The 14,815-nt window shown below is 40.5% G+C and overlaps 1 protein-coding gene across 7 annotated transcripts in view; it reads right to left on the bottom strand.

The window, feature by feature from the left end:
* EYS (eyes shut homolog) overlaps positions 1-14,815 on the bottom strand; it is a 511,791-nt gene that overhangs the window by 205,246 nt on the left and 291,730 nt on the right. For all 7 annotated transcript variants that reach the window (XM_082218133.1, XM_082218135.1, XM_082218137.1 and 4 more), the window contains 2 exons: positions 11,272-11,462; positions 9,071-9,162 (listed from right to left, as the gene is read on the bottom strand). In XM_082218133.1, the coding sequence (XP_082074259.1) occupies positions 9,071-9,162; positions 11,272-11,462 (283 nt within the window). The remainder of the gene's footprint in view (positions 1-9,070; positions 9,163-11,271; positions 11,463-14,815) is intronic.

The following is a 14,815-nucleotide window of genomic DNA, read 5'->3' as shown; positions in this document are numbered from 1 at the left end:
AGTACAATCCTCTTCACCTTCCCATCCATCCCTTCATCCACACAGTTCAGCATAACACGTGGTAAGTCTAGTCCTACAGGCACAGCCTTGGATTTTCCAATTATTTAAGTATGTGTGTGATCTGAAGTTACTGCTTTACTTTCTGTGTATCACAGAAACACAGAAAGTGTTGTTCTTTGAGCTGCACTATCCTCTTTCATCCAAAGGCATCCTTCTCCCATGAAAGACTGCAACTTTTCCATCCTGTTGTCCCACATGCCACCTCCATGTCCTCCTCTGAATTCCTACTCAAAGTTCACCTTTTCCATGAACCCTCTGGCACAGAGCTCCAGTTCCCTTGCCAAACTGTAAGCCCCTTAACCCAGAGAATTGGTCTCTGTAAAGCGTCCTGCACATGGATGCTGCTGATTGAATGAATGGATTAATAAAGTGCATTCTAGTCCAACATCTGTTTGATCTTTAACGGGCTAATAGGAAGGAAAGACAGTGCTTGCTGTGGATATTGTTAAAAAAGAGAGAGAAAATAATGTAGCTATGAAATATAAAACTGTTGAAACAAAACAGAATTGTGATTCCTTTCTTCCTCCTCCCTAAAACACAAAATGATTGTTTCTTGATGCCTCACCCTGTCTTTTCAGTGTTTTCAAAGACACAGCCATCAGAGCTTGGAGAAGCTAGAGGGAGTGGGCAGGTGCGCTTGAAAAATAGTAGTTTTGGGAAGAGAGGGTCAGAGAAACAAGTTGGCTGTGGCAGGAGGGAAGGGGAGAAAGAGAGAGATGCAAGTTGGCTGAAGCCACCTTGAATCAGGAGATATAAGGCACCAATCCTCCCAAGAAGCTCTTCCCCAGCTTCTGGCATTTTAATGTTTGAATGACTTAAAGTTGCACTGATAACCCTCAACATATCGGTATTGCCATTTTATGCTGCTTGAACCCAGTGCACAAACAGTACATGGTCAGCCTGGGAAGAGGAATGGACAGAGAGAAGGGGGCAATGACACAAAAAAAGACAGAGAAATAAATGGCTGGGAGAAAGAGGCAGGGGAAGGGAGAAGAAATTTGCGAGACAAATGTACAGTATGTGTGCAGCAAACCATAAGAAACAGAGGGAGGGAAACGGTGATGTGGGGGTGAAAGGGTGAATATTCAGTGGAGACAGATCCTACTGATTATGTGCTTCGCGGTGTTAGGAGGGTTGGGATCGACAGCCAGACATTGGCTGCAGGCGTCCAATTGATATAAGACACAGCCATTGGCATGATAACTTCCCACCATAACAGCTGTTATATATGCATTTGCCGATGAGCTAATAATATTCTGGAATAGCTTCCTGGTGTTTTATGTTTGCAGGACAAGTTGTTAGCAATTCAGCATGCTGGTGAGCAGCTTTCACCTTGTGCTTGTTAAGAGTGCACCATTTGATTGTGCTTGATTGAATCTTCCAGGGACTGGCTAAATTAAAATATCAACCTTAAGATATTATTGTTTAACATTTGCCGCTAACACAATTGCCTGATAGTACATATACTGTATAAATATTCCATCAAGGTTTCTAAATGCTTTTTTCTACAATCAGCACATAGGGTATTTTAAAGGTCAAGTGAGAAGACAGGTTTTCCTCCTCTCTCTCTCTCTCTCTCTCTCTCTCTCTCTCTCTCTGCCCCCTCCTGCCATTTTTGCATAATTGTAAATGTAGAATGCATGCACAATCATTCAAGTGCCCCTGGTGGTTAAGCTGCTGGTAATTATGTCCCAGCCCAACCCAGTAGCAATTGTGTCATTTTATCCTTTGTGCTTCCACAAGTATAATCATTAAAAACTGGGGGGCTAATTGCAACCTGGATGATGAGCTCGGTCTGTGTAGAACTGCATTTGGTGCCCAAAGCCATTCAAATTTGGATGGATGGAAAGGTCAGACAATCAGTTGATGAACAACAGGGATAAAGGGTGACTGACTTAACACAACAATAACGTTTGTACATTTGCAAGTGTCCCCAAACTGTTGCATGTGGTGTCTTTCTATTGTTGAGTGACATTTGTCAGCAATGACTGAAAACATCTTTTGGATAGCCTGGCAAAATAGCTTAAAAGGTAATGAAACAAACAGATCTCGTTTACTGCCAAGCTTGTTAAATGTTACTCATGCTGGGAATAGAGTATCATTTGGACTCCATAAAAAGGAAACCAATGATCCACCAAACTGGTCCTGTGTTCAACTATTTCTCACTTTTCTTGGTCATTCGCATTCTCAACTATGCCTATGGGCAAATAGAGCAAGTATTTATTGCCACCAAAGTTAGCTTAATGTTCTTGAAGTACTATCCAGTACACAGTGTTGTCCCAAACCAAATAAAGTTATTTGCACTTAAAGTGACATTGAAATAAATAAATAAATAAATAAATAAATAAATAATTACTATTATTATGTTTAAGGTAGCAGTGCCCCATTCATTTCAATGGGATGTAAATGCAAAAAAGGATCCATACTTAGGCTGGATCTAGACACATCAAAAAATGTTTCAGGAAAACACATTGTAAACCTCAAAGTTGGAAATCACGTTGGCAAAAGATGGAACTCCACAGCGCCATCTGGTGTCACAGCGGTGTAACATATATTAAATGCTTTTTCTTTACTAATGTAACTGAGTCCTTGCTGTTAACATACATGATAGTGACAATACTCTTTTGTCCATTAAAAAGAACTTTGAGAAAACTAAGAAGTGACATTACTGTGCATTCTGGTCCAAGGTAGTGCAATTTGCTACGAATGACAAAATGAAACCTAACTGAAGATGAACATTTGAGGATAAATCTGTAACTGAAATTCTTGAATGACATAAAAATTTCAGAATTTTGCATATTAATCATTATTAGTAGTGGCAGAACTTTAATTATAATAGAAATGAATTATTGATCCTTGATACAAAGTAAAGTTTGAAACTATGACAGAAATATTCCAGAAGTGAGTTAATTCTCAATGATAAATCCTGAACCAGAGAAAATATATATGCTAGCCTAAAGATTTGTTCTGATGATGATATTGAATCTTCAGGCCTAAACTCCTCTTTTGATGCTCCCAATTTGTAAAAGATCTATTACGTGATTTGTGTCAAAATATAGCATAATAGCCTCATTAAGCTTTTATCTTCGAAAGGCGATAAAACAATGGATAGTATCAACTAATTGGCATTATTAGGTTGTTATTAACTCCATTATGATCAATTAAATGTAATTACCTACATCTTGTTCAATTAAGTTTGTAGAAATAGCAATTGCTTGTTCTTCCTCAACTCAAATGAACTTTCCCAATAATTACTTATGGTATATTATAATGATAATAAAAAGCACTCCACACACAGGGGTTTCTTCTAATGAATCCCTACAACTCTTTATAAAGCCTATTTTTGGAACCATATAGTATAAGAAAACAAGCGTGTGGGAGTTGCTGGACAGAAAGTGTGGAACTGAATAATACTGAGATGCATTATTTTTAAGGCCTGGGTCCCGGGAAGGTGTCCCAGGGGCCACAGTATTGATCTGACCAGTCCTTAAATTTGTCTGGTGTCAAGTGTGTTTGAGGTTGTAGCCAGTGGTGTTCCTACTGCCAACCCAGCAGTTCGAAAGCACACCAGCACAAGCAGATAAATAGGTACAACTGTGGTGGGAAGGTAAACAGTGTTTCCATGCGCTCTGACACTCGTCATGGTGTCCGATTGGGCTAGAAGCAGTTTAGTCATGCTGGCCACATGGCCCCAAAAGCTGTTTGCTGACATATGCTGGCTCCCACGGCCTGAAGCTAAATGAGCACTGCACACCATAGTTAAGGGCGTGCTCTGGTCCATGGGGTCACGAAGAGTCGGACACGACTAAACGACTAAACAACAACAAACAACAACAAGACTTAACCCTCCAGGGGCACTGGCGGAGGAAGAGGAGTGCGGGGGGAGCGCACCACCCCAGGCAGCACAATCCCGGTGGGGTGCCATTGTGGCTGCCCCTGCAGACGGCATGCCACTCACCTAGGATGCAGGCCACGCCCCTGCGGGCGGCATACCATGCCCCCGGGATGCACGCCAGCCCCGCCCTTGCCTGTTCTCCATCCCCCGGTGCCAGAGCATGAAGCTCCGCAACTGTCCAGAGGTCCTTTATCTTGACCTACTGGGAATAGACCCATTTAAATTAATAGACAGGGTTAACTTAGGTTCATTAATTTCAATCAGTCTACTCTGAATCAGGCTTAGTAGGATAAAAAGGATAAAACTGTATTCTGCTCCCCTCACAAGCCTTTACATAATCTATCATGTAAGATGAGCACTGTCAAAGGCGATAACCGCTGAACTTCTGGTCAGTCAGGGAGATCCTCACCTACTGTATTGGGTGTGCAATTTGTCACTGTTTTCAAGGATCAAGGCTATCATCATATCTTATTCTGCATTGCCTGAAATCCCTATACAGTGGTACCTTGGTTCTTGAACATAATCCATTCCAGAAGTCCATTCAACTTCTGATTGGCACAGGTGCCCCAGAAACAATAGCCGACAGCTGCACTGGACTTCCAGCTTCTGAAAAACGTTCGAAAACCTGAACACTTACTTCTGGGTTTTTGGCATTCGGGAGCTGATTTGTTCATCAACTAAGTCATTTGAGAACCAAGGTTCCACTCTATAGTGGAGATTTTAAAATGCATGTATACTGAATACATACACAAAGATATATACTAAGAAAAGGCTTAAGGTAAATACATATATCATAGACTGAATTTACAGATACTCAGTGATCACGACCCGGCAAGGATGAACTCTGAAAGTACCACACTCCTGACCCCACTAATATGATTCCTGTCTCAAATGCTTAGAGGAGTGCCATAGGAAGACATCCCAAGGAAGTAAACTCTTTGACAGTGCTGGAAGCAAGTGTGAATGGGGCTCATATATTCTGTTAATCTGAGAACTGAAGGAACTGTGTCAGCATAGCCTGCCAACCTGGACTGGGATGTATGTGTCGTGTAATTGGCGGTGGAGACCAAAAGTTCATCGAAGACTGGGGAAAGTTTGTAGATTATCTGAAAAATGTGTGTGACATGAAAACAATGCTAGTGGGATTTCAGGAAGCACTGTAAAAACAAAGAAGTATTGTTAATAAGAAATAGAAGGAGAAGGGAAGTTTAATGGCAATACGAATGAAGGGAATGCGTATTAAAGATATAAATATGGATGATTGTCAGAGACGCTGAAGGAAGTTCAAAAAGAGATGATTTGTTAAAATTTGGATAAAAATGTACAATTGTATGGAAAACTAATAAAAATTTATTGGCAAAAAAAAAGTAATTGGTGGTGGAAAAATGTTCCCAGGGGCATCAAGATTTGCGAGCTATACATCAGGTAACATTATTTTGATAATCACCGTGACAGGGTGAGGGGGTTTACATTGTTTCCCAAATCAATCTGTATGGTTATTTGTCTCTGGTAACCCTGAATTCATTGTTGCTGGTTAAACCACAGAGCCTAGGGCTTGCCTATCAGAAGGTCGGCGGTTCAAATCCCCGCAACGGGGTGAGCTCCCGTTGCTTGGTCCCAGCTCCTGCCAACCTAGCAGTTCGAAAGCACGAAGTGCAAGTAGATACCTTCCTCTGGCGGGAAGGTAAGCAGCATTTCCATGCGCTGCTCTGGTTCGCCAGAAGCGGCTTAGTCATGCTGGCCACACGACCCAGAAACTGTACGTTGGCTCCCTCGGCCAATAAAGCGAGATGAGCGCTGCAACCCCAGAGTCGCCCGCGACTGGATCTAATGTCAGGGGTCCCTTTACCTTTACCTTTAACCCTGAATTCATTGTTGCTGGTGTGTTGTCAAGACTTCTAAAAAAAAGGACTGGGTAGTTTCAGGGAATCAGCATAATGTGAAATGACGGCTTTGCTTGAGGGTTTTGTGCCATTAAATCCAATTCCTTTATTGCATACACTCACCACCAACCCCCAATAAAAAGATACTTGAAACTATTCTTGGAGGATGAAGTATTTATGACATTTACTAATGTGTGACATTACCCCCAGGAAGTGAGGTTATTAGCCCATCTGCTAATCCATTCATCTGTGAAAAAAAGACTAAGATCAAAATAACACTCCCAAAATTTACTCCACAGGTTAATCAAGTCAATTGAAAATATAGAAATAGATATATTGGGAATAAAGTGACTTGGCTATCATGATTTTCTGAAGGCCCTTCCACGGCAATTTCTTTTTGGTATTAGCTTGTTTAATGCTCAGATAATATTGCAGCTTAATTCTCATACATGATAATGCCACATCAAATTGAATAATGTGCCATAATTTTCCTGTGTGCCATAAAAGCAATACCTTGTAGCAGAAGTTTTCTTCTTGTACTATAATCTGAAAGAACCAGCTGCTCTGAGCAGTCTTTCTTTCTTTCTTTCTTTTTTTAAAAGCCAGTTAACCGTCTTCCTTGATTGCTCCCATTTGATCTTGATGCACACCCAGAATATATTAGCTTTCATTTATTTACCTTCTACGTCAATCCATTTAAACCATTGCTTAATTAGAGAAAGACTCCAAATTAATTACACTTATCAGTCTAATTATACATCAATCCACTGCATTACATGGATGTCATGAGACTAGTCTAGCATAGTGACTAAGTGAGTGAGCTGCAGATCTGGAGTGCCCCTGTTCAAATCTCAGCTCTGTCACAACCTAACCAGCTGGCCTCAGGCAAACCTCTCTCTCTCTCTCTCTCTCTCTCTCTCTCTCTCTCTCTCTCTCCCTGTCCCATCTGCATTGTGTGAATGAAAAAATACGGACCTCGCTTACAGTGCTGTTAAAAACATTACCCAGGCAACGCAAGTGGAACATTCTGAACAATTCGAAGTGCTGTGCATATATGTTTCCTGAGCATCAAGTACGGTCTACAAGTTTTAAACTGTTTTTCCATGTTCAGATGTATGAAACCAGTTGGACCATGGCTTTTTCACCTTCTCCATCCCAGGGGCATTAAAGACAAGTGGCAAAGTAGCCTGCCGGAACACTCCCGGTAAAAGGGGGCATTTCACCAGTAGCAGGAGTGGAGGGACGGGCAGGCAGGCAGAGTGCTGTCTCTTGCACGTCTGCTGCCTGAGGCACCTGCTTCTTCCCTACCTCATGGAAGGGCCACCTCCGCCTCCCCACCATGTTTCCATAGCTACACATTGTAAGCATGTGAAGGCCACCATTTTCAGTTGGCAAACCTATGTCATCCCATCCATTTCAGTTAGCTGGGAAACACATTTTTGATATTTGGGAGGACTGAATGTCTGACTGACCAGTGGCTGAGTCCATAGCCTGCCTAAGAATGACTTTGCACTATTCAGAGAGAGTTAATTGGTTTCAATCCAGTTAACTTAGTTTTTTTGTATGTGCATTTGCCAGAACATGAGCTTGCTGGATTTTGTGCTCAGATGAATGGTTAGAAACACACACCCATAGTAGGTCCTTTTGGTCATTTTCACTATCACATGACAATGAATGAGCCCAATAATCAAAGGCCTGCATGTCTTTCAGAGAGGATTTTTCCTAACTAGGTATCCGTAATTGTATTGTCGAAGATAACCATTCACTTATATCCTTTTTATTCTTTAGAAACTGTGTAACACTTATATTTCACCTGTCTTCACAAGTGATCCTGGGGTGGGTAGCAATAATGCAGAAAAACACACCACAATTAACACATAGCATTGACTCATCTGTCTGTTGTTGCTTTCTCAAATAGTCACTAAGCCTACTCAAAGGCCTGGAGGAAGATAGCTGCCTTTACCTGGTGCCAGGATGTATGAGGAGGAGCCATGGTTTGGGGGCACATAAGTAGAAAGTAAGATTTGCCCCTAAGCAGACTGTTAAATGCCATTGCAACCGCAAGGATGAGATACACAAGCAGCAAATTTCTAAAGAAAAGCATAAGCTTTTTTTCATTCTTTTGAATGGAACCCATTAGTATCAACACTAGCATTTTGAAGCTAGTAGAGATGGCTTTAATCTAACCAGACAGAGTTCATGTCTTACCTTTAAAAGCTGTTAGCTCTATCTGCCCTGCACGCTTTCTCTCAAAATTAACATTTTATAATTCCAATAAGAAACTTCATGGTGTGTGATAGTGTCTACTAATGATAAGCAGTGGTGGAGAAAGGCACATGGCCTTATGGTCTCAGTCTTAAAGCACCAAAACTGCCATTTTTAAAAAGGAACAATACGCTCCTGCCACATCTTATTATTGCTCAGTTAACTTGCTTATTGAATTTTTAAGCATTCTGCTCCATTGGAATTCACTGTACCATACTGTCCCAGGTTAATAAATAAGATGACACCATGTGCTTAATTGTGGGGAAGGGGCATCAGGAGCCAGCAACATTTGCTTCCTCTGCTCCCCTGTTCTCCTCTGTGCAGCACATTGTCCCTTTCTTCCATTGTTGGCTTTATATTTTAACCCTAGGTCAGTGTTCTGCATCAACTTGAACAGTGGCTAATGATAAGTAAAACTATTGGATTCACACAATAGTTTAGATTAGGTGTAGGGAACCTGTGTCCCTCCAGATATTCCTGGGCTGTGATTCCCATCACCCCTGAACTTTGGTCATGCTGGCTGCAGCACTTGGGGGGTGGAGTCCAACGCCATCTGAAGGACAACAGGTTCCCCACTGCTGGTTTGGATGGAAATCCTAGTTAGGGCTGTAAAACTCTTGCAAATCAACTGCCCATTTATTTGGAGCAGCCAGTGGCCGCTGAAGGTTATAAATAAGCCTACAAGCTGGATATTGTTTCTTTGAAAATAACTGTTTCTTGCCGTGATCCTTCTGGGATGGGAACAAGTCACAAATCTTAATTAATTACATCGTTCCCATGATAATTGGTATTGCACTTCGCTGAAGTCGAGGTCAAGTTTCAATTGACTTCATTAATGTTAGGTCTGCATCTCAGGGTGTGAACCAGGATAACCTTGCAGACTGAACTGATCAATTGGCCCATTATCCTCTATGACAAACTCAGACACTGTGAATGGCAAAACAAAGAAATAAGTGAATAGACTTACCTAACACGCACTCTGTATTTCTGTCCATCATCCACTCTCACATTAGTACTGATGTTTCTAATTTCTCCTATGCTGTCGCATACAAATTGGTACTGAATAAAGGAAGCGGGGAGGGGAGGTAATTTATTGTAATTGCAAAGCACCAGTAATTTTTAAAAGCTGAAACACAAATGAGTGAAACCAGGACACAAGAGGAAATGCTTCCCTTCCCCATGGCAGATATGCATGCAGGGGTTTCTCCTGTTCATCTGTGAAGGCAAAACCACACTGTGCATTCAGTGGCAGATGCTTGTATGCACACTGAAGTTCGCATTTTTAATGGACAGAGAAGGACGATTCCTGTGCATATGCAACTCGGGGCCATGCCAGCTAGCACCAAAAAACTTTGATCAAAACATAAATATTGCTATTAGATGTCTAGGCCAGTAACTGAATAGGAAATCCATGAATAATATTCCTTTGCTGCAAATAAGATTAGGAATGAGTAAATCAACTTCATCTTCTGATGATCCTTTCATAGACGATTACCTTTGGCATTAACGGCGCTGAAAGTCAGTGTCCTTGCTAATCCACACTTTATATACCTGTGTGGCGTATAGCTTATTTGTATGTATTGGGTGAGAGCAAACATAGCACAAGTGGGCATCTGCCTTCTCCTTTTCCTCCCCTCTGCAGCTCCCACTGCATGCCCTCGAAATCTGCTCCAGTTGGTTGGGAAAGGAGAAAGCAGAAGCTCCATTGTGCAAATGGGAAAGCATCATTGGGCAATGTGTGCTGTGTAGAATCATGCCTTTAATTGCACTCTGTGGTATCTATTAATGTGAATTAATGAAAAGCAGGACCTGATCTATTCGTCTGTGTGCCAATAAGTAAATCACAAGTGCTCTGAAATAGGATCTGGGGACTGAAGGCTCTTCCTTCACACAGTGCTTGTGGAAGCCACGATTCTTCTCATACAGACACAAATTACACTGGGAGCTTCCCGTAGGTTTTATGTGTTTTTCAGTACTGCACACTCTTTTTTTAACATCTGCACAGTGACACGAGGCAGACATTTTTCTAGGGGTTTATTTTCCCACAGGAATAACTTCATGGGTTACAATGAATGGATGACAACTTTAATATCAGGCGAGCTTAGCAGTGTCAACGTATTTAGCTTTCTTTGCTGTGGCATCTGAAAGTTTTCTGATACAAAATTTCCCTCAATCAAAATTTGCTGGAACAGCCACATCTCCGCAACTACATGGGCTTATTTCTTTATTAATCTTTTCATTATAAATGTAAAGACAATGAGCAGTTCTTATACATATGAACTACACATATGAACTAGGAGAGGACATAATTTTTAGTCTCAATCCAGGAAAACTGGAAATTTTACTCATTTACTGTGCAATAAAAATATACTGCAAATGAATACTGCTATAGCTACTGCTGCACAGCAAGATAATTTTAAAGCAAGTACCTTTAGTGGATTATGTGCAGGAAGAAATAAATGTGTATATGATATGACAAAAGTGTACATTTCTGTGTTCTGCCAAATGCAAAAAAACCCCTTTATTACATGATCAATTAGGCCAAACTGGTGCCATCCAGGTGTAATCCAAAATGTCCTAGAGAGCACCAGATTGGGTAATGCCAGACAGTCATAGGCAAGTCCACACTAGAAATGGAAACCAGTTTGTCCATCTTGGTTCCCCTATAAGGGAGTCCGGGAAATGATAGTTCCATTAAGGCACTCAAGATGGGCTTTTTTTGGGGGGGGGGTTTATTAGAACCAGGTGGATGTACTTTTTATTAAACCTTTGAATAACTGGGATATTGAGGACTTTAATATATTTATGATGTACCTAATAGGTTAACTCAGTATATTACTGGTATTTTGTTTTCATCTGAGAGTCCATGAACTAGCAATCATGAAGCAGGGCCACATTCTATTCCTGTACATTTTTCATGTGAACTGCTGTTATCAATGCCCACATAGCTTCCCTCCCCTATCATGCATGAATATTATCCCCAGGTGTCATAATTACCACTTGTAACAGGATTCGGAAAGGGGGCAATTTAAACAGTGACATCACCACCAACACCATCATTTTAAAAGAACCGTTTCTAAACATCCATGGGTACCCAAATGTATTAGCTGCTGGTGGTGTGGTGTGGGGAAGCTCAAACTGTACTTTAAACAATAATTTGAACCTTACCTGTAAGGTCCCATGTTTGACAGAAAGTTGAATAACAAAATGTCCCACTGTTCTTGGGTTCTGTTCAATATAAAGAATGGTTCCTTCGAAGCTGAAGGTCTGGAATTCTAAACTGATGTTGTTTTGTGGTTGCAAACGAAAACCCTCAAATTCCATGTAAGAATTCCCTTGGTATTGGATATAGCTAGGATCTGTTGAGGAGGGGAGAGAAATTAAGAATGTACATTAGTTGATTACCTACCACTGAGGCAAAGAAATAGAATCTAGGACTCTGAAGGTTTTGTTGGCAGAGTTCCTGTGCATTCAACACTGAAAAACAGGCAGAAATAAGCAAGTGGATTGTTTTACAAGCAGAGAGATTCAATGATGCGGAAGAATGGTACCGTCTGATTACTGCCTATTATGCAGCAGTGATGGCAGCACTCTTTGTAACATCCTTGGACTACCTGCCCTGAGCTGCCTGTTCCTGGTGTTTGCACACAATAGGTGAATGCAATAGGGTTCCTTTGGTACTGAATTCTCCACTAATCACATGTAAGAAAACTGAGCAACTGCAGATATTGACCAATGTGGGCAATGTGTTTCCTTTTTCTTTTTGTAAAATGTCAAATTGATAACACCAGTGAAACCACTGACCTGGCCACATATATAGTCAGGCACATCTTCAGACCTGACACCACTGAGTTAAACAATCAGTTCCCCAAATGAGGGGAAATCAGAATTTTACAAGAAGCTACATGAGACACTACTGGACTATCTGGACTATTCTAACATCATTATGATGGGAGACATGAATGGGGTTGTCTCTACCTTTATGGATAAGTCACAGAACCAGAATTTGACCAAAGATGGAAGACTACCAAAAACTTTCTTTGAACTAACTGACAATATGGATTTAATTGATTTATGGAGGACGAGAAACCCCCTAGGTAAAGAAGGAACTTTCTTTTCTGAGGCCCACCTGTCATGGACAAGAATCGACCAAATTTGGACAACTAGAGGGCTGGCACCTAAGACTACAAAAATAGAAATCTGCCCAAAGACTTGCTCCGACCATAACGCTCTGAAATGGAAATGAGATTTACTACTGCCGATTCCTTCAGATGGAAAATGAATGACAACCTGTTAAGAGATCAAGAGATTGTAAAGAAGGCCCAAAAAGCTTTAAAGGACTATTTTGAAACTAACTTGAATACCTCGGTAGAAAAAAGAATAATCTGGGACGCAAGCAAAGCTGTTATGAGAGGGTTTCTGATACAACAGAATACGATCAAGAAAAAACTCTGGAATGGGAAAAAGGATAAGATATTGGAGAAGATAAGAGAAGGAGAGAAAAAATTAAGATTGAATACAAAATCAAAAGAGACTTTAAGAGAAATCAAATTTCATCAATCACAATATTCGAAATTGATTAACCAAGAAGTGGAATGGAAAATTAAACAAATGAAACAAAGATCTTTTGAATCTGCGAACAAATGTGGGAAACTGCTAGCTTGGCAGTTGAAAAAGAGACAAAAATTAAACTATGTTACCAATCTAGAAGTTGAAGGGAAAAATATTCAGAAACCGGGAGAAATTAGAAAGTGTTTCCAGAAATACTTCCAAAGATTGTATACACAAGGGTCCGAGGAAGCAACTGAGATAGAACAATTTCTGAAAGACAATGGCCTACCAGAACTATCTCAAGAGAAGAGATCAATCTTGGACTGTAAAATAACACAACAGGAAATCGAGGATGCCATTCAGAACATGCAACTAGGCAAATCTCCAGGCCCTGATGGACTTACCTCCAAGTACTACAGGATGTTAAAAGACTACTTGATACAACCATTAATGGAGGTTTGTAACCAGATTATGGGGGGAGGGAGGGCACCAGATACGTGGAAAGAAGCATTCATCACACTGATACCTAAAGTGGAAACTGAAAAGACTCAACTTAAGAACTACCGTCCCATCTCACTCCTAAACGTGGATTACAAAATATTTGCAGATATTTTGGCAAATAGATTTAAAAAAGTATTAAATGAAGTAATCCATAAGGACCAAGCTGGCTTTCTCCCAGGTAGACATTTGTTTGATAACACTAGGAATATTATCGATATTCTGGAACTCTTACAAACAAATATTAACACTAAAGCAGTGTTAATTTTTATTGATGCGGAGAAGGCCTTTGACAACATTTCTTGGAAATTTATGAAGAAAAATTTGGAAGGGATGGGAGTGGGAAGGGGGTTTGAGAATGGAATAGAAGCAATCTATTCAGAACAAAAAGCTAAGTTGATAGTGAACAATGTAGTGACAGAAGAACTTCATATTGAAAAAGGAACACGTCAGGGGTGCCCCCTTTCCCCTTTATTGTTTATTTCAGTCCTGGAGGTTTTGCTGAACATGATAAGGAAGGATCGGCAGGTACAAGGAATATGGGTCGGAGCGAAACAATATAAACTGAAAGCATTCGCAGATGACTTGGTTCTAACATTACAGGAGCCAGAATCTAGTACAAAAAGAGTTTTGGAATTGATTCAGAAATTTGGTCGGGTGGCGGGTTTTAAGTTGAACAAACAAAAAACTAAGGTGTTAGGGAAAAATTTGACAGCTACTGAAACAGAGGGGTTTCAGAAGGAAATAGAACTAAACATTGTCAAAAAAGTGAAGTACCTGGGGGTCAATCTGTCTTCTAAGAACTTGAACTTATTTAAAGATAATTATGAGAAATGTTGGTCAGAAGTTAAAAAAGACCTAGAAATCTGGTCAAGATTGAAACTATCCTTGTTAGGCCGAATTGCAGCTATAAAAATGAACGTTTTGCCAAAAATGTTGTTTTTGTTTCAAGCCCTGCAGATTGTGGACAGAGTGGAATGTTTTGGAAAGTGGCAGAAGGACATTTCTAAGTTTGTCTGGCAGGGCAAAAAGCCCCGAATAAAGTTTAAAATACTAACTGATGCAAAGGAGAGAGGGGGGTTTGCCCTGCCAGACTTAAGGTTATATTATGAAGCTGCGGCCTTCTGCTGGATGAAAGATTGGATTCTATTAGAAAACACTGATGTCCTAGATCTGGAAGGCTTTAATAATTCGTTAGGTTGGCATGCGTATCTGTGGTATGACAAGGGAAAAACACATGGAATGTTTAAAAACCATATTGTCAGAAAAGCAATATATATGGTCTGGAAAAAATACAAAGACTTATTGGAAAGCAAAACTCCGAGGTGGATATCACCAATAGAGGCCAAGGCTCGGAAAAAACCCAATATGGAGGCCTATTGGCCGAAATATTGGGAAATAATAGAAAACATTGGAGGTAATTGGAGGTTGCAGAGCTTTGAAAAATTAAAGGATAAGGTGCAAAATTGGTTACACTATGCCCAAATTAATGAGGTCTTTAAGCTAGACAAAAAAACAGGATTCCAGGTGGAAAAATCGAAACTTGAGACAGAGTTGTTAGAACCAAAGACCAAGTTATTATCGAGAATGTATAACTTGCTGCTTAAATGGAACACTCAGGATGAGACAGTTAAATCAGCGATGATAAAATGGGCTCAGGACA

Source organism: Podarcis vaucheri, assembly GCF_965113315.1.
Source record: "Podarcis vaucheri genome assembly, chromosome: 3".
NCBI classification, from domain to species: domain Eukaryota; kingdom Metazoa; phylum Chordata; class Lepidosauria; order Squamata; family Lacertidae; genus Podarcis; species Podarcis vaucheri.
Note: the sequence above shows the minus strand (reverse complement) of the source record. Positions and strands in the feature narration are given on the sequence as shown.